The following is a 27,736-nucleotide window of genomic DNA, read 5'->3' as shown; positions in this document are numbered from 1 at the left end:
GTTCTTGAACAAAGGCTTTAGGGCTGGAAGTACTCAGGGGCCATCTTATCCAGTATCTCCTAAGCAGTCATTATTTTTTGTTACTCTTAGTTCCTAGGAAGGACAGTCCTCACACCTGTTCAGCCGCTTGCTCCAGCCCAGCCTCCCAATTTGTACTCCACAAACTGCCAGAGAATTCAGTCAACAGTAGTGACAGTGGCTGTCATTTACCCAACATACTCCACAGGCAGAGAACTATCTTGAGCAGAAGTCCTTACAACCACCCTCTGGAGGAATGTATGGCAATGATAATGACTAAGGAACTATTTGGCATGTGGTGGCAACTGACTCTGGTAGTCTGACTCCAGAGCACACACTTTTAACCACTAACATCATCACTCACTAATCTCAGCCCTAATCATCTGTTGCTCTGCCCTGAGAAACCCTCAGTGGATTAACACAAGTCTTTCCACCCCTCCACTTCGATGCTTTGTCATCAACACTGAATGTGCGCTCCCCCTTGGACTGAAGCCCACTCTGTTCACAGTAAGGGACACGGTGCTGAGTTACACTGTTCACTGGTTTATTGAGATTGGGGGAGATCCTTCCCCAAGAGAAACACCACAGTATGAAAGGAACACCACCTCCCGCCCCATAGGTCCACCTGTTCATGTCAACAGTCAAGCACCTCCTTTGGTCAGGATTCTCACCAACTACCCACCGGAAGCAGCTCCCCAAACCTGACCCCGTTTCAATAGCTCCAGAAAAACACAAAACCAAAGGCAACCCTCTTGGGAAGGATGATTTTCGGTGTGGATTAAGGGTAGTACATGAATGCAAAGGTGAGATGGGGGAAAGTTCCAGCAAAACCCAGTGTGACAGTGTGATGAGAGGGTGTGGCCCCACCAAACATGAATTGGGGAAAAGTGCATAACAGTGTGCAGGGCAGGTACATATGGCTCTGTTGGAAGAACACAATGATTTTGAGGTGCAAAGGGGGAGGGTAGTACACAAGGTACCATGAGTACACAGGGAAAGTGTGTGTATAAACCAAGGACTATCCAAGTCTGGAAGCCAGGGCTCAGCACACTAGGCAAATGGTACACCCGTGACAGCAAGAGGGGCACGTGCATCCACGAGTGAAGGGAATACACAGGAGCCTGCATGCCCACGGGAGGGTGAAGAAAACGTGGGAAGTGCATGTGCACATGAGCACGGCAGTGGGAACAAGCTGGGGAGGGAGGACCCAAGGGTGTTAGGAAGCATATGCAGCCCAGAGGGAGGGAGGACCCAAGGGTGTTAGGAAGCATGTGCAGCCCAGAGCAGAGGCAGGGGCAGTGAGTTCGCCGAGGAAGCAAAACTCAAGAGGGACAAAACTAGTGGATGTTTGGAGTGGCAGGCAGGATGGAAGGAGACTGTAACGGGGAGAGAAATAGAGAAGCCCCCGTCAAGGAGGAAAGAGCACTTGGGGGAGACCCCTGCTGGCTGCAAAGGGAGCAGCAGCGTTGTCACGGCAACAAGACGGGCATGTTGCACAGAAGGGAGAGGTGTAGGCAGTGAGGCTGCCCAGGAGCAGGTGAGGGACAGGCTTCAAGGCAGGCACAAACTAGACATGAAGTAGTGATATAAAGGTGTGGGAACGAGTAACAGGGAAAAGGGTCTACTTTTCCAGAAAAGCGTCCTGGAAAGCCAGATAACCCCAGACTCACAGCGGGGTGTGTGGATTTACAAGAGATAGATGAGGTGAGATGAGATGGGATGGGATTGGATTGGATGGGAGGGGGCCCTGCTTCCTCCCAAACCCTCCCCTCTCCCTTTCAGCCTGCCTCACACCCCCTCACTTGTAAAGTAAATGGACTCGACTCCCATCACAGCTAAGCCGGTCGGGGGGCTCAGGGGGCCCCCTAGGCAGGACCCCTGAGAGGTCTGGGGGTGTCGGAGGGTGGCGCCGCGGGCGGAGCTGCTGCCGAGACCGGAGCTGATGGCGCAGCTCAGAGACACGCTCCTCTTTCTGGAGGAAGAGAATCAATTGGGAGAAGGAAATGGGCAAGTCACAGCAGGGGTTATGGGGAGGGGTATGGAAGGGAGGAACAGCAGAGAGAAATGTGGGGAGTATATAAGGGTGGATGGACAGAAGAAATTAAGGAATTGATAAAGAACACGGGAAGCCAAGAGGGCAGAAGGGGGGAAGCCAGTGAAGGTAAGGGAAATAAAGGTGGGGGCGGAGAGTGGGAAAGGGAAGGGAAGAGAGGTCAGCACACACAGCCTCCAGTAACTCAGGCACACATCTGCACCAAAGCAGCGGTGAATGCCTGCTCCCCCACTCTGGCACTGCAGGAGCCCAACCTACAGCCTGGGTGTGTGGACACATGAGGGGCAGGGTACCTGCCCACATCCCCCTTACAGGACAGCACTCAAACATCCAGCTGCTCGGAGTGTGGCCTTCTGTCAGCTCAGGGATGCCCCCACAACCTGCCACCCACAGCCCGCAGCACCCCCTGGCCTCCAGGGCAGCTCCCACTCCAGAGCCCCCAACAGCTGCCAAGGCCAACAAGACTTTACCTTTGCTCAGCCTTCTCTTCCCTGTCGTCCTGCACTCACTCCCCACATCTGGTACTATGTCAGCAAACCTAACCTGAGACGCAGGCCTCCCAACCCCACCATCACAACCACCACCACCACCGCACACCTCAGCAATGATCTTCTCCAGCTCGCGGTTCTCCTTCTCCAGCAGCCGGGACTTCTCCTCCTCGTTGTTGTTGGTCGATGACCCTGTCTTCATGGTGTCCTGCGCCTCAGACTGCCATTCCCCTCTGGTGATCAGCCTGCGCATCTGGGGGTAATGTTTCGGGCGTGGGATGGTGGAGGGGAACTATGTCTGATTAGCTGATGGCAGGATGGTGTTGGAAGAATTGAAAATGAGAGGAACAAGCGGGGCCCAACACAAAGGGCGGGGAACAGAATCTTGGGAGGAAGGGATGAGAGGCATGGGCTAGAGAGGTGAGAGAATGCCCAGAACCTCACCTTGGGCACAAAGAGCACAACCAGAGTAATGTAGGAGGAGAAAACAATGGCCAGAGAAGCAAAGGCGAAGGCCGCATCCTGCTGGCTGGACAGGATCATAGTGACGGGGGCTGTGATGAGACACAGGACCTGGGGACAGAACATGTGTGGATCTCAGGTCTGCAGGCTCAGGTTAAGGTCTTCTTCCCCCAGGAGGGAATCCAAGAGGAAAGGTTCCTGGTGAACTTTCCAAACTCGAGATCATCCTTAACTCCAGATGGAAAAGAATACCAAATAAACTGTCCCAAACAAGTTCTTCCTCTAGGTCAATCCCTCCCAGGATCTCTATGCACACACTCAGAGTCCTCAAAAGTCACTCCCTGGGCATAACTAGCAGGAACTCAATTCAGATTCTGGCCTGTGAGTCACAAGCTAAAATTTAGCCTGTTTCTACTTTCTCATTTATATGAGGATACTAATACCCACTTCAATGGGTGGTTGTGTTAAGATGAGTTAGTGTCTGTAGTGTACTCCATCATATGTGAAGGACTTTACCAATCGAGGGCATTAGAAACTCTTTGAGGCTCCTCCCAATCACCCCAGATTTAACACCTGATTCTTCCTAGGCTGCCGCACGGGGCTGCTGTAGTCGGTCCCAGGGTCGATGCCAAGTATTCAGGGAGCTTACCGCCACATTGTAGATGGCCATGCCCACAGCCCGGTGGTCATTGATCTTCTCAGTGGACACACTCTTGGTCTCGTAGGCAAGAAAGATGCCCAGTAGCAGCAGCAGGCCCTTGTAACCATAGAAAATGCCTAGGACGGCAGGGAAGGGTCACTGGGGCAACAAGACCTCCATACTCCCATTCACTCCTGATGATCCTCTCCATGTCCTTCAACTACTGATGCTCCTTTCTACAGCTTCACAACAAAAGGAAAGCCTCATCCCCAAACCAGCCCCTGACCTAGCACATCCCTCCCTGTCCACTCTTCCCAACATCCACCCAAACTATCCACACCTCACTGCTTCCTAGGACTAGAACATTGCCACACAAGGAGATGATGGTTGTGAACAGCTTTCAGTCAGGCAAGGGAAGGGGCCACACACTGTCAGGCTCAGGAAGACAGCTTTCCAAGCCGAGGCTAGGTTTGCCATTTGTGGTCACAGATCAGAGCAATGTTAAAATGGCCAAGGGGACCTAAACCCATGCCCTCAAGCTCTGGTCTTACTTTGACCAGAGAGATGGTGCCAGGTCTGGAGATGAAGACAAGGACATCTTCACTGGTGCCTCCATTGAATTCCAGTTCTGCTTCATCTCTGCTTTAGACCCTAAGCTCCTCACAGAAACAGACCAACCCTCCCCACTCTCAGAAAACATTACAAAAGAAAATGACAAAGAGAACATTCACACTAGGTTGACATAAACCCTCTACCTCTTTTTCCAAAGACCTTTCTCCCTCCCAACCTACTCTCCTTGCCCATTATCCCTGTCCCTTTCCCCCACATCCTACAAACCAAGCCATGTATTCATCTTCTTGGAGCTGCAGTGCTCCAGCTGGGGCAGAATAGATACATCAATATCTTCCTTGGGGTCCTCCTTGGCAAAAGTCTAAGGGAGCAACAGGGCCACAGGAAAGATGGTTGTCATCCTTCCCTCTCCCCACCTCTGCTCAGTCCATGACTCCCTGACTCTTTCCTGTGAGACCCTCAATACAATGTCAAGTCCCACTGCAGGCAGGAGCATTTTCCTGAACACCTTGGAAGTGCTTTTCCCCCTTTTTCCATGATGCCCAGGAAGTCTATACATCCTTCCTAAATCCCCCTTCCCACTTCCTTTCTTCAGATGAATCCAGTGGCCTCTAATGCTGCTCCTTCTAGGAAGGAGAGTAAAATTGCTGATATGCAGAAAGCTGGAAAGCACTCTCATGGCCCGACCACCCGGGAGCCCCTCTCAGCCCTCGGACCTCAGCACCTCCTCCCAAGCGGTACCTCAATGGTCCGGTGCAAGGGGTCCATAATCTGCCAGATGGCAAGAGTGAGGACGTCCATGCCAACCAGCAGGCCCACTGTGGCATACAGCTTCCAGGGCTCCAGGGTCTGGGTAAAGAGACACAGGCATGTCGGGGGCTCCTGAAAGCTAAGGAGCTAGGGACTGAGGGATAGGAAGCACCTCACCTTCCTCCATTCCTTCTTTTCCTCCTTCTTTGTGAAGACAGTGTGAACCCACCAGATCTTGGTGAACATGGAGCCATAGCCCAGACTAAAGCCCAGACCCAGGAGCCAGAGACGGGCCTAGGAAAGGGGAGAGGTCAGGACAGAATATAGCAAGGCAGTGACCACTCACCAATGCTTACAGGCTGCAGCTTGAACACCCCCAGATGTGGCATGAGGCCCCTTCACCACAAGGTCCTACCCATCTTCCCAGGCTGTCTTCCAGGCCCTCATCTACCCCACGCTCCAGCCATGCTTAACTGCTGGCTCTCCCTTGATCTACTATCTTCTGTGTCTTGGCTAGCCCCCGAAGCAACTGTCCTTAATTTCTCCAGCTGACAAAATCGCATGCATCCTTCAATATTCAAATGCCAGCTCTTTTGAGGTCCACTCCACAGCTCTGGGAACCTCTTTCTCGTCTGCTCCCACAGCACTATGTGCAGATCGCCAACTCATGTTGTACTCCCTCTGCCACTGTATTCTGGTCCCACTCAGGACAGGGAAGCTCTAAACTTTATGCGCAAATGCTCTAAGCTTTATGTGCAAATGCCACGTGCATAGATGTATGACCAGGACAGGCAAAGGCAGAGGAAAGGGTGGGTTTCCCTTTTCCCTGTTTCTCATAAGGATAACAGAGAACCACGGAAATAGGGCTACAGAAGCCAGTCTTTCTCCACAGCCCCAAAACCTTCCACATACCAGAAGCCCCAAATGGCCTCTTCCCTGTGTAACAGTGGCCCTGCCCCCCACTCTCTCTGCTGTTGGTTCAGATCTTTGCATCTGTCCTTCCAAACCACAAATGAGGCTCCCAGGGGAAGTCCGCAGTTCTTGTTCTCAGCCCCCACATCACAGACAAGCCATCATTGTTCAAGAGCTCTTTGTGCAGACCCCCTTCCTTTGCCTTCAACACCTCCCCCTCTTCCCTGCAAAGCATGCCATGGCAACCTCAGAACTAACAAGTGAACTACAGAATGGAAAAAAGAAGTGACAGAGCCAGGCAAAGACCAGGGGGTGACACTGGAAGAAGGAACAGGGACAAGAGTTGGGGAAAACAGAAGGAAAAGCATGGAACTATAGTCACAGCAGGCACTCCTGAGGGGGTGGAGAGTCATGTTCTGCGAGTACCTGCCCACTCACCCCTCCTCACCTGGCAGACAAAGGGAAACTGGTTTCGCCCGATGTGGTAACCATCCAGCCCAAGGGGGAAGACAGCAGCTAATGCAAGTGAGCAGCCCACAGCCGTCAGATTATTCAGGTTGGGCTGTGAGTTCTGAATATAACTAGGGCAGAGGCGGGAAGCGGGGAGGGAAGAGAGTAAAATTACCCATCTTCTTCTGGGAGGCTCAGCTCTCTAAAAGCCTGACCCCACTTGGCGGTGGGAAAAGGCAGGCTTATAGCCAGCACTGCCACCTTGGAGACAAGGCCAGCTCCCTCAAGGGGCTGGCAATGGGTCTGCGGAGGGCTTCTCCTGCAGACACAGTTCAGAGTCCCGCACTGTGTTACGCGACCCCAAATGCCTTTTTGTTTCTCAGTTAGCTGCTCTGGAGCAGGGATGGGAGTTCTATCTGGTTTCCCCCTTCCATTCTCAGTAGTCACTGGGAAAACAGTCAGTCAGAGGGAAAACCTCAATGATACATGACCTCAGGAGTTACACAGGTTTTATTCTCTCTCCCTCAAGGGGCATGTCATTGTCTTGGAGAGGCAGACAGGACAAGGAAAATGTCAGCAGAGAAACTTACCGGACATGGGAGTTGTAGATGTTAAAGGACAGACAGACAATAGCTAGGACAATGCCCAGGCTGGAGAGAACCGAGACGGAGATAAAGAGTTTCTGTGACAGGAAGCGAAATGTCTTGATAACCAGGGTCTGGTCAGCTGGGGGGGCCCCTCCTGCATGGCACAGGGGAGAGTCAGGGGAGGGGAAGAAAAAGGAAGGACAAAGGAATGAAGGCGAGAAAGGAGAAAGGGAACAAAGGAATGGACACCTGTGCCTTCAGCTCTGAAAACGTGCGGCCCTAAACGCCCTGAGGAGGGGCTGTTTTGGGTTGGACACTCATTGCACTGGGGCTCTGAGGAAGCAGTCAGAAACGAGATGAGAAATGGAGATAGAGGCTGGGATATTTCACCCAAGTTGAGTTTTTGTTATTGTTTGTTGTGGTGTTTTTTTGTCTTTCTTGCCGCAAAGGAAAATGGGAGGGGAAAGAAGGGGATAGCATAGACACAAATTTTATGAGGTCTCTTGTAACTCAAATCAAAAGCTGCCAAAGACTAGAGTAGGATCATAAAGCTAAAGAGCTTCAAATGATCTAGTCAGGCCTCCTCACCTTAGGAAAAAAACAACTAATCTTTGATTTTGACCCTGGCATTGGGATATTCCCAAAGGTGTTTTCCAGTTATTATTAAGGGGAAGCTCAAATTTGCCAGAGTTCACAGGGGGGGGGGAAACAGCTAATTTTGAATTGCTTAGCTTAAAAAAAAAAGTTCATTTTAGGCCATGAAGCATTTATAGCAATAACAGAACACTGTCCTAAATTCAAATTATTAAAAGAAGTTTTTTTTCAAACCCCAGCAGTGCTGGGAACTACTAGATTTCAGTTGGATAGTGTACTTGGCTGCTGTCTTCAATGGCTGTGCCTCCCCTCCCACACCCTGCCACCCTTCATTTTTCCAATAGGTCCTTTCTTTTGCCCACACTGAGTATCTTTCCCATTTCCTATAATTTTTACCACCAAGCACACAAGGACAAGTTGCTTACTTTTTCTCTCTTTAAAGCACATTTTAGCAGAAGACAATTATATGAGGTTTTGCATCCACTCCTATAGTTCCTGACAGAGATGAAGAGTCAACTCTAGGCCTGAAGCAGCTGGTTTAGATAAATCAAGGCAACAGAACATCTGGGAAACCCAAAAGGAGTTTCCATTTCCTGCCCCCTGCCCAACCCCTGCCTCTAATACCCAGTTACCCCAGGGAGGTACTATTTTTAATAGTGCACTGCCACCAATCGCCCATTCCCTCTCTGAATATACCCATCTTCCCTACCCAAGTCCTGGGGTTCTAATCCCTTTCTCTTAACCCTGGCACCCGGCCCATCTCCCTGGCACATTTCAACCTAATGGCACCTTTCAACCTAATGGCACCTACAACCCCACCCTCACTCAAATTCATTAACCCTTTTCCTTGACTGTTGAGAGGGACTGAAGGATCCACTTACCAATCCACTTATCCATTTTGGACCAGGAAAGGTCATCCTTGGTGCTATCATAGTAGCCAATCTTCTTGTAGCTGCCTCCTAGGCACATGATGATAGGGGTGACCACAGGTAGGTGGAAGGCTGCTCCTAGGCATTCCCGACTTCCCACTTCCCCAAAGCAGCTTTCCATGGCTTATCTGGTTTTACCTTCAGCTAAGCCCCTGAGGAATACTTGGAAAGACCTGAGGTCGTTTGAATCAGCATTCTGACTTAAAAGCAATAAACATGGATCCCAAGGCAACATAAATAAGAAAGACTAACGTGTGTTAAAGCCCATTGGTGAAGAAGGCTCCACGGTATGTCTGCCACCCATTCCACCGCCTCACACCTCTCACAGCAAGATGTCTCTCACTTTGATTCTGGCTTCTAAAGCTTCAAACATCTCTGCCTATTCTCTCATGATAGCACCATAGGAGCTATTTTCCCTATGGCTTTCATTTTAATTTCAGAACTTTCTCTTCTGCTGGCTTACGTTCTAACTCCTTAAATCAACTGCGTCTGCCTCTTAAAGAGCCACCAAGTGAAATCAGGCAGTCCCAAGATTTCTGTTCTAGCACTGCCCCAGTTACCATGACTTTTCCTTCAAAGGCCAATTCATACCCCTTTCGGCATGGCTGAAATGCATTCCCTCTTGCCCTGGTTACAAAGAAGATCTGAGGGGATGTGGAGGTAGGGAGAAGGAAAGAAAGAAACTTTCCACAGGAGGTCAAGAAATGGCTCTCTTGGCTGTGGCACAGAGGCTGAGGTGGTGTAGAGTTGAAAAATTAAGTCCCACAAGGTTTGCAAATAGTAAGTGTGCTAAGATACAAGAAAATGTGATCTAGAAAAGCCAAACTACACATACTACAGAAAAGTTAGGAATGCTTGTTTACACAGCAAGGAATTCAAATTAGCAAGTTTCCTAGATTCAGCTTTCCTTGAGTCCCACGGGTATGTAACTGACAAGTCACTAAGTCTCAACCCAAGACACCATGGGGAAATTTCTGAAATTAAAATGGAAGCCACTGGGAAAAGAGAGTCATTGCTTTCAGTCTGCATGCCTCCTTTCAAGAACACAACTGCAACTCAGAGAAACCTACTCATACCTCAGCTTATCATTATTATTAGTATTTAAAAGCTTGATGAACACAGTTAAAAGAGAAGGGCAGGAGATGGGGAGGCACCAAGGCAATCGTGTGATGTCTCCCGCTGTTCTGCTCCCAGGCAGTGTCCTAGCCCAGCCCCAGCCTGGCCCCCAGCCTCCCCCATCCCATACGCCTGCTCACCCTGGAGCTGCTCAATAAGTGTCCATGCCATCCGAGAGCCGCTAGCATCAAACACCACATGGCCCTGAGGGAGAGAAACATGGAGGAAGGCAAAGGGGACAAAAAAGCAAGAGCAGAGAGAGAACATCAGGGCTTTTTGAATCCTTATGTTTTTGATGTAATTGAGCTTCTGAATGAATTCTATTTATGGCATTGCCTGCATATAGGACATATCCCAGATGCCCATACCCTAGATTCTAGAAACATTATTCTTCTTTAAAAGAAGCTTCACCCTTGGGATTTGAATTGGAAAAATCCCCAGATAGAGCACCAGGAAACCTCGCTTTCTGGCTGTGTGACCGGAGCAAGTCACCAAATCTCTCTGGATGCTAATTCCCCCTGCTAGCATCCTCTGGATGCTAATTCCCCCTGCTAGCATCCTCTGGATGCTAATTTGAGAGGAATAAGGAACTGATCTTTTAGACTGTTTCCTCTTTTAAAATTCTATAATTGTCATCTGACTCATAAATATCTGGACTAAGAAGAAATGAGGGGAGGAGGGGTTTAAAGAAACATAATACGCCAGTTTTCCTTCTAGTCCCTTGTGTTTTTCTGGTTTGCAGGTCCCTATTTCCCTGGTCTGAGACTGATTACTGCAGAGAGGTAACTGAGAGAAACAGAGAATGCATGTTTCCAGGAGAAGGAGTGATGTGTCTCTCTTTGAGAGGCCAGGGGAGTGTAAAGGAAGCTGTTCTAACTCACGGAGACACCCTCAAAGGACGAGGAGTTCATCGCCCGGTAGATCTGGTCAGTGATGGTCTGGTTGTTGTAGTTGAAATCTTCCAGGCGCACACCCGAGCGGCCGCTCCCTCCAGACGTCTTGTTCAGGGCTAATGCCAAGGCCCAGATGGCATCATAAGCCAGCGGTGCCTCCTGGAAGCCACCTGTCTCCTCAGGATGTCTTTTTAGTCGCCTGGTCAATTTCTCTACAAACTCCTGGGATGTCTGCGAAGAGAAGAATAGGAAGAAAGGATTGGAGTAGGGAGGAGTGGGATTTGGTATCTTATTCTGGCTCCAACACTTCAACCTGAATGCGTGGTTTGTGTTCACATCATCAGACTGAGCATATGTACTTTCAAAATCTTTAACTATAACCATGTGTCTGTCTTAGATTAGGAGCTACTAGACTGCAGCAGGGATTAGTGGGTCCAATGGTCTCAGTGTATACAGCTAGTGCAGAACTACAAAGAGAGATGTTTCATGACTATAGATACTCTGCATAATGATAGCAAAGGACAGAAAGTAGAGATAGAGCAAAGCAAAAGATACAGATATTCCAGTAAAGAATTGCAACACTGATTTTCTCATTTCTCAGACTTTCTCTATAGTGTTGGCCCAGGACCTAACAGCTCCTACAATCCTGAAAGATCCTAGAAAAGGTGACACCTCAGCCTCACTGCTTGTCGGCCAGGAAGACTTCTTTTAATGTGCTACCTTCTTGCCATTCTCATGTGCTTTCAGTTTACCTTCTCTTAGAGGGTTTTCAGAAGATCGAGGACTGCAGAAATACCCCTCATATTTTAAAGTCTATTAGTCAATCCCTACCCACACCCCTCCCAACCCTCAATCTTCTTTACCCAAGAAAGCTAAAAAGAATGACAGCATCCTTAACTCTGTTATGAAATAGGTCTAGAGACCTGAATTTCTACATGTGGCAGTAACCTTCTTTGGGCTAAATAACTGTAGGTAAATTGCTTACATTTTTAGAGAAGTCTTCCATGCACTGGAGGAAATCACATCTGCCATTAACTCCCAGAAACACTACCAAAAATGGTTCAGTGGCTACCTCTTGACAAGGCACAATAAAAAGGGTGCTACAAAACTGTCTAGATTTGGAATGTATTAACATATACCCACTCTACTGAAGGAATGAATAGTGGATTAGGAACTAATAAAAATCTGTTACCCACAATCTGCCCATTTTTCTTTTTACTCAACTTTCTAGAGACATGGGGGAGTGGGAAAAGCAAAGGACAGGCAGGGTGGTGCAGTGGAAAGAGCCTGGGCCTACAAGACAGACAGCTTGGGCTTCACTACGTGGAGGGTGGATCAGGTTCCATTCCTCTCTTAATCCAGCATCCAGCACTGTGCCCTGCCCATAATGGACCAACAACAAATATCCACTGGATTGGGGTAGTAAAAATACTGTGTGATACTGTAGCAATGGACACAACATTATACATTTGTCCAAACCCACAGAAGGTACAACACCAAGAGTGAGCCTTCATGTAAACTATGGACCTGGGTGATAATGATGCATCAGTGGAGGGTGATGAGTCATAAATACTCTGGTGGGGAATGCTGAGAATGGGGGAAACCATGCATGTACAGGGGCAGGAAGCATATGGAAAATCTCTATACTTTCCTCTCAATTTTGCTGTGAATTTAAACTGCTTTAAAAAAAAGTCTCTGAAAAGAATGTCCATTGGATGGGTAAGTAACACAGATGGATGGATTCCAATTCTAATTAATCCACCAATCTTCTGCATAACTTCAAACACGTTATTAAATCTCACTAGTTGTTTATTCAGCTTTAAAATGGGAATAATACTACTTACCTTGAAGAGTTTTCCGGATAAAATAAAAATATATATAGAATGCTGGGTAAAAAGTAAGTTACATTTCTTTTTGTGAATTTCCCTCTTTCACTTTCATCTTTGTCACTGATACTCAGATCTATAACCCAACTCAGTATCCCAAGTCTTATATCTCCAACATCTCTAAGGATGTTAGATGTTGTAGCTGCATGATCAATAATCTCAAATTTAAAATATCTAAGATTCAGCTCGATTTTCCTCACTCCCCAACATTTCCCAATATGAGACTGAAGCCTCAGGATCACTTTAGACTCTCAAATTACCAAGTCCTTTTAATGTTAATAATAATAATGTTAATAATAATAGCTAACATTTATATTGTCTTTACAAATGTACTGGGCACTTCTCTAAAGTATGTATATCAATATCAATATTTAATACTGAAATAATCCAGTGAGGTTTACTGCCCATTAGAGATAAGGAAACTGTGGCACAGAAGAGTTTAACTTCCCTGAAGTCATATTGCTAGTACATGGCAGAACTGGGATTCAAACCCAGGAGACGTGGCATCCAAGTCCACACTCTTCCCAACTCCCCTACACTGCCTGCACAAACTGAAATGCATCTCTCCAAGAGTACCTGCTGGGCAAACAGCCGCTAGGCTGATGCTTTCTGAGTAGTTCTTCAACCTCCAAGGCTATCCAAATCTGTAGTTCAAGTAAATACTGCATTCGAAAATCACCCATATGGAATTGCTCTGCGTGATGCCTTCCCCGCCTAGATCCTCAGACTCTCTGCTGGCTCCAGGTCACCGCCACTAACCCGCTTGGCCACTGGGGGCGCCACTGATCCCCCTCCCCCCCTCCCACCCCACACACACACCGGCCCCAACCAGCATGACTAAAGTTACAAAATAATCTTCCCCCTTAGGTCAGGAAAGACATGCTTTAAATTTTCAAATGGAAATGTTAACTAGGCAGCTTAAAGAAAACTAAAAACCAAAAATTCCACAAGTCACAGGAATGAGCGAGTACAAATTTATGATATTAATTTTTTAACAGCCCTGCCTAGCTGTCTTTGTATGTGAGCATGGATGCTCAACCACTATCTAAAATGTGTATCCTAGGCAGTTTTTTATTTTCCATTTCATCCAGACTGAGGGGACCTGTATCCCAGGACAATCTGCTGAGAATCTTATCCCCAGGTAATGCCACCTCCCACCTGGTCCTTGAGCTACACTTCTCTCAAACCACATTAACCCTCTTTATCCTATTTGGCTCCTAACCATGCTTAAAACCAGGTTTCTCAATCTCTGCACAATTGACATCTGGAGCAGGGTAATTCTCTGTTGGTGGTAACTCTCAGGTGCACCTTAGGATGTTTGAAAGTATTTTTGGGTTACCCATTAGATATCAGTATGAGAATCAAAATTATCCCTAGATATTGCAACCTCTGGTTGAAAATAGTCCTGGTCTAATCAACAGTCCTCAAAATGTGATCCCCAAACCAGGAGCATCAACATTCCCAAGGAACTTGTTAGAAATGTAAATTCCCAGGCCCACCCTAGACCCACTGACTCAGAACTTTCAAGGGAAGAAAGAGCCTAGTAATCTGTGTATTTACTAACCTTCCAGGTGGTTCTAATAGAAGCTCAAGTTTGAGAACTACTGATCTGAAGTTGAGGCCATACTATGAGTTAAGGCAACTCTACTTCTTTTCTAAATCTCAATGGCTCTGGGTCCCCAGGTACAACCTGCTTCTGACCCACTTCTCTTGGTCCTGTTTGATTCATCTGGAATCTCTTCCTTAGTCCATTGTTAAGGCTGCTTCTACCCTCTTGAAAATCTTGGCTTCTCCACCTGGTGTTTTAGGCTATCAAGTGGGCCTGCTGTCCCTATAAGTCCTATGGCCTTAAAAAGCAGGCACCATCTTTCTCTAGAGAACAAGAGCTAGAAAAAGACCCTTCAACTCATCCTACTCCAAAGCCCAGATATCCCTTTACACTCCTAACCAAATCCATACTTCCTGTCAGGGGCTCCTTTATTTCCTACTATGGGGTAGAAACCACACATGGCAGGTCCTGGCTTGGGACACCAGCAAGGCTTTTGGCTTTTGTTACCAGCTCTTCTACCTCCCCAGGTTCCTGAGGACTCACTTCTGAGGTGCTCTGTAGGAAAACAACCTTCCAGAATTTTTCATTGCATTTTTAAACCAAGATATCTTAAACAGCGTCCCTTGGGCTGTTCAAGAATAGTGTCTGTGATCAGAGTCCATGTGGCAACTGACCCTTCCATCACAACCCACTGCCAGAATAAACTTCCTGAATCTTCTTTCTCCCTTGCTCAAAAACTGCCACCAGCAAAGGATTGTTAGCCAATCAAAGTACAAACTTTTCCGTCCAACTTCATTGTTTCCCATGGAAGGTGATGGGACAGAGTGGTTTGCAGTTAGATTCAACTAGGATTCAATTCCAGCTTCACCACTCAATACTTACATGACCTGAGACAAGTTGCTTAACCTCTCTGAATCTCTTTCCTTGTTGATAAAATGGAAATGAAAAATCTATGTCAGAGTATTGCTGTGAGGATCACTGAAATCATGCATCTAAGCTCCTGGCTTACTACACAAAAGCAACTAATACCACAAATTTGTTCTAATGAGATATTCAGGGGCTTTACAACCATTTACTCACTCAGATGTATTTCACACCTGTGCTACCCTTGGTATAACAAGCAGATACCAGTTGCCCATCAAGCCCACCCAAGATTCTTGTATTCCTTAAGACGTAACACTGAGCAAGGAAGGAGCCTCTTCCCTGTCATGCCCTACTCACTGTCCCCTCACTACAGGGCTGCCCCAGGCTTGCCAAATCAGAGATGTGTCTTTCATCTCTAGGCCTGTCACTAACCAGCTCTTGGGGATGAGTGATTTCAAAAGTATCTGAAATTCTAAAAGAGGGTCATTCAAAAAACATCAGGAGCCAAGCTAATTGAGTATCCATCAGGAGTGAATAAGCAACTCTAAAGTGCTCTGAAATCGCCGAGAAAGTAAATTGTATTTCTGCCCAGGAACAGTGCTCATGTAAAGGTGTGCTTTCGTATACAGCATCTATATCATCATTAACGCCTCTCCCTTATTTCACTTCTTGCAAACTGCTCCCTGTTTCCATGGTAACGGCCCTTTCACTCATCCGGGCCTGCAGAACATACCACTGTCTCTCTTTCCTGCTCAAGGAAGTCACAGCAGAGGTGGAAATCACAGGAAATGCAACATAAACAAGTTCTGGATGGGCTGAGGCCCTCTGCCCACCTGTACCTGCAAATGCCACACCTGCTCCCCTCCCCTGTAAGGCTCCCTAAGTTCTCTCCACCTGCCCAGGTGCTGGCTGTGCCAGCTTCTAAGTGAGCTGGCACCCACACTCTCACCATGTTGGAAATGCTGCGGGTGTTGGCAGGGTTCAGCATGACAATCTCAGTGGTGATGTGGCCTTCCACTGCCTCGGTCATCTCGTCCACTGTGCAGTTGATGGATGGGTCATAGGTCTTAAACCAATTGTCAGCATACCACCCAATGAGGAACCAGACATACTTCTTCCCGAAGAGCCGCTCCTTATACACCTGAATGCAGAGGAGAGGAGGACTGGGTCTTTGTTCATTTTCTTGTCTTACCTCACTTGACACTATCTGGCCTCCTGGGAATCAGAGAAGAGCAGAGAACTGGAAAGAAAATTCTACAAGTCTTGGGGAGCAGTAGGAAAGGCTCAACCACTCCTCCTGAGTTCCCCTGCAGCCTCTACTTCTAAATGGTCTTTTCCAGACAGTCAGGAAAGAGGGGATTCATGGATTCCTTCAGAAACACAAAGCAGCAGGAAAATGAGATCTGGACAAAGTGCCATGTGTGTGAGAAGCCAAGAGAGGGAGTCAGAGCCAACCAACGGGGGCCTCTTGTTAATCAGCTCAGATCATTTGCTATCAACGTGAGCAGAGATGCAGAGAGGAGATACCATGAGACCCCCCAAGGCAAAGAGCCCACCCAGTCCCCCTCCCTCTTCGGATTCCAACTCCACCTCACAAAACACTTTCCGGGCCTCTGTCTCATAGAAAAGTCCCACGATGATTCGGGCATCCTGGCGCTACAGAATGGAGAGAGAAACAGAGCTCCTGAGGGAGGCCTGGACATGCCAGAGAGGCCAAGCTGAGCACATCTGCAGGTTTGATTTCCTGTCCCAAAGTGCTGAGTGCAGGGTTCTATTCAATGCATAGTGGATAAATGTCAACTAGAAGATAGAGCTGAACCTCCCCAGGAGCTGCTACTGCCTCACAGAATCAAAATTATGTGACATGATAGAGGTGTTAGCTAATGCTAGAGTGGTAATCACATGGCAATATATAAATCAAATCAACACTTTGTATGCCTTAAACTGACACAATGTTATATATCAGTTATATCTTAGTACCAAAATAACCACCTGCTCCTGCCTGGCTCTCCTCTCCAAGCCACCACCTTTCCCTACCCACCTGGTCTCTCTGCAGACTGTGCCCACCACACCCAGCCACCTCACCTTAAGGTTTTTGACAGGCACAGCTGGATCGGAGAAGAAACTCTGGCGGAAAGTAATCTCGATTCCAGCCTCCTTCACTCGTTCCTCTAAGTCATCCAGAGTCTTGGGTAGGAATGAGAAACAAATGGAAAAAACATGGGGTGCACAGTCGGGTAAAAGACCAGAGATATTATCTGAAAATTGCATGGTCAGAGCCAAGGAACAGCAGCTCTGCACCTTCTTTCAACAGCTCTGTCCCCAGGGTGGGGAGAGATCAACGGAGCACATCAGGAGTCTTAGGATGTGGCTTCTATGTGGGAAGGTACACAGTGAGCCCCTCGTGAGGCTCTGAGCCCAGAGAAGTCAGTCCATTCATCCCACTCCTACCAGACAGCGTGAATAGGGGAAAGGACAGCAGAAGGAGCAGGAGAAGGTGGGGTAGGGTCTGGTATGGACAGGATGATGCCAACCTTAAGAAGCAAGTGGGCAGACAGAAGAAGCAGAGAAGAATGCCCTGAATAACTAACAGTAGAGGCAGGATTAAAGGGCGACTGAATATAAGAGTGGATAGAGGATCCAAAGAACAGAGTAAAAGAGAGAGAGCAAACTGTCTTCTTCAGGCAGAGAGCCGGAAATTCCTCTCTTTGAATTTCCACAAAGTTCCCTCTCCCCACTTCCACCTCTCCTTGTTTGTCCCCATCACCCTGGAACCATGTGCATGAGCTTATCTGTCTGCCTCTCTCTCTCCTCTCCCACCTCCCTCTCCTTCCCCTGCCCTCTCTCCTCCCTCAGGTCCCATTCGTATACATACCCAACCCCTTGAGTGACTCTGAAATCTGCTACCTCCCTGGGCTCCTATTTCCTATTCACTCCCTCATCTTGTCTCAATTTGGAGTGAACCTACTTTAATTGAACTGGGTCATCTTGAGTCTGTCTGGGGAACAGAACATCAAAGGGGAAAAAATGTTCTAAAACCAAAAAGTTAGAGAGGATCCTGAAAACTTCATTCCTGTGACTACAGGAAGAACATGCACTTAAACCACTCGGAACATGTCTTCTTCTGACAAAGAAACACAATCTTCCCCCCAAAATGAATGCCGGGGCACATCGCTCTCCACTGAAATCTGAGCAAATGCCCCCTTGACCCCATCCCTCCTCACCGAAGTGAAGACCTCAGTGGTCTGCTGAATGGTGGCGATCTTCTTCCAGCCCCACTTCTCAAAGAGTTTCACACGGGTGGGATTGTGAAGTGTGGCTGATGGATGCGTTCGAAAGAACGTAGGGAAGCGCTGCCGGTTTGACAGGGCTGGTGAGCTGGAGCCATAGGAAAGCTAGGGGGACAGGAACAGTGCAGGCAGGGGCATGGCACTCAGAGCCCTTCCTTCAACCCTTCCCTGCCTCTGGGCATCTCTTTCCCACTCTCCAAGCCTCCCTACTTCTGTCCTAGGAAACTGGCTTCTCAAAGGCCTGCACACTCCTCACAACCCGGATGCTCTTTCACTGCTCTAACTTCAATTCCTCCTGATGAAGAATGGGGTCAGCAGCAACTCTGCCAGGCCACTGTTGCTAGGATGCCGATAGCTCAGGTCTGAAAAGAACTCTGAATCTTGGAAGCAGGTCCCTCAGTCTTCTTAAATACAAACCTGCAATATACCCTCTCTTCAGTACAGCAACAAAGGGAACGCCCCCACCTCCTCATCCCCACCCAGCCCCACGTACCACAATGAGGTTCCACATCCTGGCAGCCTCAGCCACAAGCGTGGAGACGGAGCTACAGCCAGGCATGAGGATGATCTTGATAGGGTCATTGTAGAGCAGCTCATACAGGTATTTGGTGGCCTGGCCTGGGTCACACTGAATAAGGACAGGGTAAGGATAGATTCTCCTAGTGCTCTTCGACCACCCCCGAATCCTACTTGCATATTTCTCCAAAAACCTCATTACTTCTCCAACCACCCATGGGGAAGCCCCTTTTGTCATTATTACCCTTCTTCAACTACCCCTTCTCCACCCTGACCATTATTACTTCCCCAACCCATTGCTGAACCCCTTTTGTCATTATCACCCTTTTCTTATTCTTCCTAACACCTCTTCCTGTCCAGTTTCTTATTTGTTGAGCACCCTCCTTCTGCCCCCTGGCGCCTCCCCCATTTCCATCCCCCCCTGCCCCATTTCACTCTCCCCAGTCCCCTGTGCCTCCTGCCTGTGTCCCCTCAGCCCTGGCCCCCCACTGGCTTCCATTTCTTCTCTACCTTGTTGGGGCTCCAGCAGCTTCTGAAATGTCATGGTCAGCAGGAGGGAAATAGGCAGTGGGAGACGGGGCTGGCTCTTGCTCTTGCTCTTGCTCCCCACCCCGTTTCCTCTCCTCCCCTCGGCTTCCTTTCCTCTCTAGCTCTGCATTGTTTACTTTTCCATCTCTCTCTTTCAGCACCCTGTAATGCATCTGGTTTCTTCCCCACTTCCATGCCTGAGCGTTTCTTTTTCTAATGGACCCGTCAAATGTCAGGCCCCAGCAGGAGGAGAGCCAGACCCCCTAGTGGTCTTGTTGCCCTTTCTCTCTTGTTAATATTTATCAATAGCCCTGAAAAGAGAAAAGGGAGAAAAAAATGGAAGGTTGAGGGGAGAGGGAGGAATTTTCCTGATTTGGCTTTGAGGAGGCTGTCTGGGGACTTGGGGAGGGTGTATTCATATTCCTGCAGACTCTTGTCCTTGCAGATGTTTGGAGCTTAGAAACATGAGGTAAGGGGCAGGGGTGGTGGAGGGAAGGTGGGCTTGGGGCTGTCTGAGGTTGAGCTGAAAGAAGGGAAGGCGGTGTGTGCACTAATAGTGACAGCAGGCTGAGCAGGAGAGGAAATGGGAGAGTTGCCTCTCCAAGCTCCTAACAGTCCTTGTGCTCTTCTCCCCAAGCACCCTACTTTCAATCCCCACTTCTTCCACCTCTTCCCTCATACCTGCTGACCATGACATTTCAGAAGCTGCTGGAGCCCCAACGAGGTAGAGAAGAAATGGAAGCCAGTGGGGGGCCAGGGCTGAGGGGACACAGGCAGGAGGCACAGGGGACTGGGGAGAGTGAAATGGGGCAGGGGGGGATGGGAGAGCCAAGATGCAAGGAAATAAAAAAGGCCTCCTACAGCCTGCTCACTTCCCACTGAGGCCTGACATTTGGAACACTGGGAAGTTGGAGGAGGGGAAACAGGCGGGCAAATCTGAAAAACCAGCACCCATCCCTTCCCCCTGCTAAGGGCAGTGCTCCACACATTTGTTGAAGGTTCTTCATCCCCCGACCTCGGCACCTCTGTGTATCTTTACTATTCTCAGGTTCCACCTTCCTGAGCCCTCCCAGCTATTACTCCAAACCTTGCCCCAGCTTCTCCCCATGTCACTCCACACTTTCTGGTCTGAAGAAAAGCTTGGTAGGAACAATGAGGATGTAAAAGAACATATAAGATATATACGTAAACACGGTAACATATGCTACCCCAATGTCTCCTCTTTTGTTTCCTCACCCTCCCCTATCTTTGCTTACAGCCCTTTCCCCCTTTCCCCCTTCCATGCCCCAGTTAACACTGCGGATTTCCTCCACCATGTGATTCTCACCCCCTCCCCAATACTTCCTCTGCTCCCCTCCCTCTCTGCTCTCCCAAGGACCCGGATTTGCAACAGGAAAGGACACATTCCAGCTTGTCTGCTTTTCCATCTCCCCCTTGCTGCCTCTGCTCTTTCCTCCCCCATCTCCCTTCTCTCAGGTCCCCCATCTGCTCCCCAGCAACTCCAGGGAATCACCTGTCACAGTAGATGAGTTTGAGCTCATGCACAGGCTCCCCTAGCTCCCTGTGGGCCCCATAAAGCTGCATCCATCCCTCCCTGCCTCTGTCCCTATATTCCTACCGCCTCCTCAAGTCAATCACCTCCAAGTCAAGCTCTCCTAAGCTTGACCCCTCCATCAAATCTGCCCCTCTACTTCTCTTCCTACCTCTCTCATCCTAACACCTAATTCTTGCACTGAGCCCTGCTGCTCTTCCCATAGGCATCCTGGGGTTAGCTACAAAGGCTTCCGCGAGAACAGGATTTTTATTGGAAAAATGCAGATCCTTGGCAATCATCCCTGACCAAAGATTAGAATCTATATTTTTAACAAACTCCTCTGGTAACTCTTACGTACAATGAAGTTTGAGAGTCACTGTGAAAGTGTCAGAAGGGATTTGAAGTTGCCTCTCCAAGCTCCTAACAGTCCTTGTGCTCTTCTCCCCAAGCACCCTACTTTCAATCCCCACTTCTTCCACCTCTTCCCTCATACCGATTTCTAGGTATAGATCACTGGTCTAAGGAATGAATATAAAGACTCAGTCTACCTCAGGTGCAGGGGATGAGGAAATTCTCAGCTCTGTGCTTTACTTCACTCCCCACCTCATCCTTTAAGTCTTTAGGGCCACATGTCAGAGACAGTAAATCAAGTCCCAAATCTCCTCCTCCCCCTGTGCCACATTCTTCCCCATACTCCCACTTATTCATAAAAGGAATAGGGGTGGGAAAGAAATCTTATAGGACCGCCCCCCTTCTGGTCCCCAACCAAAGTTTCTTACCTTCCCCCTCTTCCTCTTCCCCACCTCCCTAATCCTACACCCAATCTCCCTTCTCACATCCTGGAGACCACAGTGCTGTAAGAAAAAGAAACTCAAGACCTAAGTTCCATTGGATGCCCCAGGATCTCACTAACCCCTCCCAGCCTTCTTGCTCCCCTCCCCCACTGCCATTCTTTCCTGTTCTTTTTCCTCCCCATACCCTGACTCCTCTCCATCCCAGGGCTAGAGTGGGGGCTTCTGCATGGACCTCTAAATTCAAATCATTTTCTCAGAGCCTCTGTCTTCCTTTCCCAATCACAATATGCCTTACAGTCACACAGTCCAGGAATCCTCAACAAGGTTGGGGATGGAGGGATGAGAAGCCAGGTAGGGCTCACAGCTACCCTGCTGTTTGTTGTGATAAACTGGAGGGCTCAAGTCCCTCAAAATTTTCCTCATTCAGTTCCTATTCCTTCCAGCTCCAACCTGCTGCCAAGATTTACCTTGTTACTATGGTAAGTGTAAACCCCTAATCCAGCTCCTTACCTCTGACATCCCTTCTATCACCCAACCCATCCCAGGGTTAGTTTACTCCCCATAGGATCAGGATCATCTTGTATCCTAATCTGTGACCGGTCTCCCCACCCCCCTGTACTTCCATGGGTTTGGGGGAGCAGAAGGGTCGGCCCAGCAGCATGACTAACAATCTTTAACTCCAAGACCCTCATTTTGAATCTCCAGCAGCTGCTACTCTCCCCAAGCTCGCACCCCCAGCCCATCTCCTGCTGGTCACACAGGGAAGGGGTCTACTTTGTAATCCCAGAAGCAACTCAGACTGAGGCAAGTGCAGCGGGTCCCCTGCTCCCACTGCCCCTCCCAGCACCCCCCCACCCCCGAGTCCCGTGTTCGAGGCTACCTTGCTGTCGTGGTGGATGAGCTTGAGCTCATAGTCCGGCAGTATGTCCCTGCGGCTATTCACGTCCTCCAGCGCCATCTCCACCGCGGGCTGGCAGGCCTGGCCCCCGGGCCAGCCCCCGCTCATGGGAAACAGCGCCCCGATGTACACTGCGCGCCGTTCTGAGGAGGGGTGCGGGGGGACCCGCGGGTGAGGCCGCGGGAGATGAGAGTGGGGAGCCCACACCAGAGCCACCCCCACCGCCATCACCACCAGAAGCGGCAGTGGCCACCCCGCCCGCGCAGAGGGGACCCCCGAACCCATTGCGAGAAGGGGGCGGAAGCAGCCGCTTGGGGAGTGGTAGCTCAGGGAGGACACTTTTCCTGGGGAGGGTTGCTGAGGGGGTGTCGAGGAGGCGCCTCCATCCCTGGTTCTGTGAGGAGGAGGCGTCTAGAGCCCCAGGTAAGCAGGCAAGGTTGGCTTCCTAAGGCCCCCAAGGCTCTGTCTCCCGCACCGTCACCGCGGACTCTCCTCGCGGACTGACCGACCGACCGAGGGGAGGAGGAGAAGAGAGAGGTAGGGCCGGGGGGCGCTTACGTCACGGGCGGCGGGCGGCGCGCGGCAGCGGTGGGGGGGCGGGGCGGGGGCTGGGGAAGGAGGGAGGGGGCGGGGCGGCAGGCGGGCGCCGCGGGGGACCCGCGGAGGGCCGGGGAGTGAGAGCGCGAGGACGCGATCGCTGGGGAGAAGGAAGGGGTCCCACCAAGGGGACACTAGGGGAGGGGAGAACAGGGAAGGGGCGTGCCGGGAGGGAACCGCGGGAGACCAAGGCGCGGAGGCCAGAGGGCGAAGGGAGGGACGAGGGTGGGATGCTAGAGAAAAAGGGCTGGCGCCCGAGTGTCGGAAATGGGGGTGTGAAGAGGTGGGGTAAAGGTCTGAGGGTTGTGAGAAAGGGGGCGAGGGAAACAGTTTGGAGAGATAGTTGGGGGCTGGGGTGTTGTAAAATGGGGCGTAGGGATAGAGGAGGGGGACCGGGGCAGGGTAGGGAGCAGATTCGTTAAGGGTGATAGGAGCTGGGATGAAAAAGAAGCAAACGGTACAGGGAAGAAAAGGACATAGGGAAGCACTGCAGGAGGGAGAGTGAGGCCTGACCGGGAGTGAGATGGGTGGGCTGGGCGGGCGGAGCCGTCAGGTGAAATCCTAGGAAGGGGGCAGACAGGAAAAGGAGCCAGAGAAGGTCGGAAAGAACGCCCCAGAGGAAGACGAGATGGAAGCTCAGGGACTCCCAGCACCCTGCCGCCCCCTGCTGGGACTCTGCCATTTGGCTGAAACAGTCTGGGAGGAGGCGGAGCCGAGGGAAGTGCAGCCAAGCAGGGAGACGGGAGGGACAGTAGCCTCGCAAAAAACCGAGACTGGAAACAGGAAACAGGTAGGGAAAGAAGGGGCGAGCTCCAAATTGGAGTGGGTGGGGGAAGGTGGGAGACAGGCGAGATCACACAGCCTAAAGGGCAGAACCCTTGAGGGTGGAGGGTGAAGAGTGAGAGGTAAGGGGTTACAGTGCGCGCAGTAAGGGTTTCTGATCTCACCTGAGTGTGGCGTTCGATTCACTGGCAGCAGGAAAGACGAGAATCAGAGAAGAGTTACCACTGGCGCCCAGCTTCCCTGGCCTGATCCCCAGCCCCCTCCCACACCTGTCCATGCCGAAGAAGACGGGGAAGAGCAGAAGCATTTCTGAGGGGAGGGTGCCTGGGGATAAGAGCAAGGTGGGGCTGTGGGTTGGTTTTCTTCTTTTATTTTTAATAGGACAACAGAATTTGAGACAGGAGTGCTAACAGCTAAGCTATGGGCAGATTACTGGTTTTGTGGAGCCTAAATATAAAATCTGGGGGTTTCTCTTTAAAAGAAAAAAATTACTAACTACAAATACAACTGGTTTTAACTTATTGCTGTTAAAATATCTTACTTTTTCAATTTTTACAAAAATCTGTGACTATGTGAACAATTGGAGCTCTCTACATTATTAGAGCACAGGAGGAGGCCTGTGTAAATGAGGAACCCTGAACTTTCTGTTGGCTTTACAGTAAATACACAGGACTCCCAATTTCCAGAATGTAATGGTAAAATGACAAGCAGAACAATAAAGTGAGGAAAGCCAGGTCTGAGGATCTTGAAAGAGGGTAGCGGAAGCATGAGGTATTCCTGCATCCCGGGAGACAAGACTGCAGAGGGAGAATCTGGGTGCCCAGAGAAAAGGGAAGTTTGCAGAACTAAATGGAAAAAAAGGTGGTGGACACAAGGCCAGTTAGTTCCCCCAGGGGAATAATGGAGGGTGTCTGGGAGTATGGGAAAGGACTGTCCTCTTCCCACTCCATTCATGCTCTGAGAGTTCTGCCCCCAATTTTGTCTTTTAAATTTTTACCCTGATAATTTTCCACCCCAGATATTCTTTCCAGTCTTACTAATTTTTCTAAATATGACATATGATTTGTTTATGAGTCTTTATAGTAATTCACTTATATAATGAATAAGGAGGATCAATTCTAGAAGAGGGTTATGCATAGAAAGTTCTAAGTTCAGAGAAAGGTATTTAGGCTGGGGAATACTAGAGTATTTAAACCTTAAGAAGGTTGATGGAAGGTAAGATTCACAAAGGAAAAGAGAAAACGTGAGACCCAAGAATTGAGAGCAGGAAGAAGATATAGAGTAAGGCAAAAGGAAGGAAGCCCCCCAATGTAGGTAAAGTGAAAACTGGGGACTGCAGCAGGAAGTGTGAGCCATGTGGATGGAGGAAAGAGTTGGGCTTTCACCTCTGCTTCCCCAAAACCCCCCACTTTGTATGGCACCCCACCCTTCTCCCATCATTTCACAAGCATCTATCAAGCAAGCTGCATGCAGGCAGCTGTTCCCCTCACCCTGGCAGTGGGGTTTGGGGGTGCTCCACTGGCCCTGAATACAGATACTCCGGGAACTGCCCACCAGATGGAACTCAGGGTCACACCGGAAATCCACCCTGGCTCTGTCCAGAGCTGGGAGGTCCCCACCCGTCAGGAAAGCCTTCCCATTTTCCAGGGTCAGATAAGACTTGGAGCAGATTCGGACTGTGGAGAGATAGCAAAATAAAGAAAGGCAAGTTGGAGAAGTCTCCTTCCCCTTGAAAAATAAGGGGCTCAGACTTGGATTTGGGTCCACAGCATCCTATTCTGCGGGAAACAGGTGTAAAAAGGATTCCCCTGGATAGCTTCCCCTCCTCCCTCAACCCTGTAAGCATCTACACATTCCCCAAATAAAAAGGAAAAAGCATTTCCATTGTAGGAACCCAAGATGGAGCTATAAGCACATAAAATGGGATCTACTCAAAGTCAGCTACAGTGGGCGGTTCTCTGGCTTTGAGATTGTGGATGTTTGTAACTTTAGACGCACAATCAAATTTGATTTCTTATTATAGTCAGCTTATATTAATGTTAAGTGGGGATTTGTTTCTTGATATATGATTTCTGCATTGCGGATAGAAATATTAGAAAATGTGATGAGGTCAGTTTAGTATGTTTTTGCATAATCCGCTAATATTCCTCAAAGAGAACAATTCACAAGATGAATAATCAAGTTATTTTATCAACGGCAGTGACGTAATGGAGAATGAAATGAAATGTGCAGGCTGCTAACTTCACTGCCTGCAACTGCACACAGCAAAGTTCTTTTTGCATAGCAGTGATCCAATAAATGTGTTTCTGAATTTAGTTACACTGGATTTAAAGCGCTGACTTGCAAGCCATAATGCTAAATTTGGCTGGAAGAGGAATGGCCTTGAAGAGGGGGGACTCCACGAGGCTACTCACCACAGCGGCTGGGTGTGTCCATATCCGTCCAGGAACCGTTTGCCAGGCACTTGCGGACCTTGGGCCCCACCACCTCGCGCTCCCCCCGGCACACATACTCAATCTCATAGTCCACAGGTAGGAAGTTGATAGCCTTCACCTGGTCGCGAGTCAGTCCCCTGTACCTGATGCCTCCTTCCCAGGGCGGGTGTATGATCTGGCAGCCTGGGAGGTAAGCCCAGTAGGCATAAAGAGAGGAATGGTGGGAAAAAAGGAAAAGGCAGGATCAGCAGGGGGAAGCAGGGGAGCGTAGGGAGTGGTCAATGGGCAGGTGGAGAACAGAGGGAAGGGGATGGGATGGGATGCTGGGAGGTGGGAGTGGGGCTGGGTACATAACCCTGGGCTAAGGACCCAAGAGTAATGAACCAGGGGTAAGGCCAGTAAGGAAGCCCACAAGTGGGGATGGAAGGAAGCTGGTTGGAGGTAATAGAGAAAAGTAATTAGGAAATTGTGAAGGGGTATGCGAGTATCTTTGGTGAGCAAATTTGAGTTGAATTCGGATGGGGGGGGGCAGTCTTATAAGACCACCTGGGCATCAATGTGGGACCAAGGAAAGGGTAAGCTGAGGTAGTAATGTGGGGCCAGGAATGAAGGTGCGGTCACCGAAAGGTGGCCTAGTGTAGTAATGTGGGGGGGAGGAAAAGGCGAGCTGGGTGACAATGTGGGGTGATAGAAAGGAGGTCAAGAGTAGTAAAGTGGGGCCGAGCAGGCGGGGTTGTCAGACCGGCTGACGGAGAGTAATAAGGACCAGGGAAGAGGGGTTTAAAGACGGGAAGTGGGGTGGAGGGTGACCGAGATCGCTGGAGAAGGGTGCACCTGCTGAAGTGGCGTTGGGGGCCTGCGCCCCGCCCGTGCCCGGGGGCCCGAAGAAGAGCGGCGCCAGCAGCACGAGCAGCATCTGAGCGAGAGGCGGCCGTGAGCGCCACCCGGCCCGCCGCCTCCCGCGCTCCGGCCCCGCGCAGCCTGCGACGCGGAGGACATCCCGCGGAGGCGGCGGGGGCGGAGCCCGGGGCTGGGTGGGGGTAGAGGAGGAGAGAGCCCGTCCCCACCCTCCTCCTGTCCCCACCCTCCTGCCTCCCTCGGCCCCCCACCCTCCCGGGACTCCACCTCTCACCGCCTCCCCGCCCGCGGCCCCTGCGGCTCGCCCGAGCCCGGCTTATCCACGCTCCCCAGGCCGGCCGCCTCGGCGCTCCCCGATTCCTTCCCCAGCCCCGGTCCCCCGCTCGGCCTCTCCCGCACGCCCTCTCCAAGCCCTGCTTCTCCGGCCCTGGCTCTTACCTCGGCGCGCCGGCCCGGCTCCCCGGCTCTCCCGGGCCTCAAGGCCCCAGGTCCGGCGGCTCTTCCCCACTCCCCCTCTTCTCTCCTCCACCTTCCCCTCCCCCCGTCCCTCCTCCTCTCGAATCCGGGCTCCAGCCCAGCCAGGGTCTCTCCCTCCTCTTTCGCTTCCCCCAAACCCCACCCCCGTCTCTCCTTCCCTGGGGCGGCGGCAGCCGCCGAAGCGGGGAGCGGGGAGGGAAGGAGGCGGCACCGGGGACCGGGGAAAGCTCCCGGGCGGAGGGAAGGAGGAGGGTGCTGGAGAAGA

The 27,736-nt window shown here is 50.1% G+C and overlaps 1 protein-coding gene across 3 annotated transcripts; it reads right to left on the bottom strand.

The window, feature by feature from the left end:
• Positions 1–545: 545 nt before the first annotated feature.
• GABBR1 (gamma-aminobutyric acid type B receptor subunit 1) lies at positions 546–27,563 on the bottom strand. 3 transcript variants are annotated; one of them, XM_017657454.3, is made up of 23 exons: positions 27,433–27,563; positions 26,971–27,052; positions 26,116–26,319; positions 25,192–25,377; positions 23,866–23,886; positions 22,304–22,464; positions 18,545–18,679; positions 17,986–18,156; positions 16,847–16,948; positions 16,352–16,417; positions 15,711–15,902; positions 10,451–10,693; positions 9,710–9,773; positions 8,406–8,483; positions 6,934–7,084; positions 6,342–6,474; positions 5,159–5,275; positions 4,973–5,080; positions 4,499–4,592; positions 3,671–3,798; positions 3,004–3,132; positions 2,669–2,812; positions 546–1,990 (listed from the first exon to the last, which is right to left on the bottom strand). In XM_017657454.3, the coding sequence occupies exons 2-23, from the start codon at positions 27,050–27,052 to the stop codon at positions 1,817–1,819; spliced, it is 2,883 nt and encodes a 960-aa protein (XP_017512943.1). In that variant the 5' UTR covers positions 27,433–27,563; the 3' UTR covers positions 546–1,816. The 3 variants fall into 3 exon arrangements, with proteins under 3 accessions (XP_017512943.1, XP_017512945.1, XP_017512944.1); XM_017657456.3 differs by lacking the exon at positions 17,986–18,156; XM_017657455.3 differs by lacking the exon at positions 23,866–23,886.
• Positions 27,564–27,736: the final 173 nt, after the last annotated feature.

Source organism: Manis javanica, chromosome 16, assembly GCF_040802235.1.
Source record: "Manis javanica isolate MJ-LG chromosome 16, MJ_LKY, whole genome shotgun sequence".
Lineage (NCBI taxonomy): Eukaryota > Metazoa > Chordata > Mammalia > Pholidota > Manidae > Manis > Manis javanica.
Note: the sequence above shows the minus strand (reverse complement) of the source record. Positions and strands in the feature narration are given on the sequence as shown.

Coding starts and splice junctions, on each gene's coding strand:
- GABBR1 (XM_017657454.3), bottom strand. CDS start 27,052: ATGCTGCTCGTGCTGCTGGCGCCGCTCTTCTTCGGGCCCCCGGGCACG. Junction 16,949..17,985: donor CCACTGAGGTCTTCACTTCG/GTGAGGAGGGAT, acceptor TTCCTACCCAAG/ACTCTGGATGACTTAGAGGA. Junction 15,903..16,351: donor CCCGGAAAGTGTTTTGTGAG/GTGGAGTTGGAA, acceptor CTCTGCATTCAG/GTGTATAAGGAGCGGCTCTT.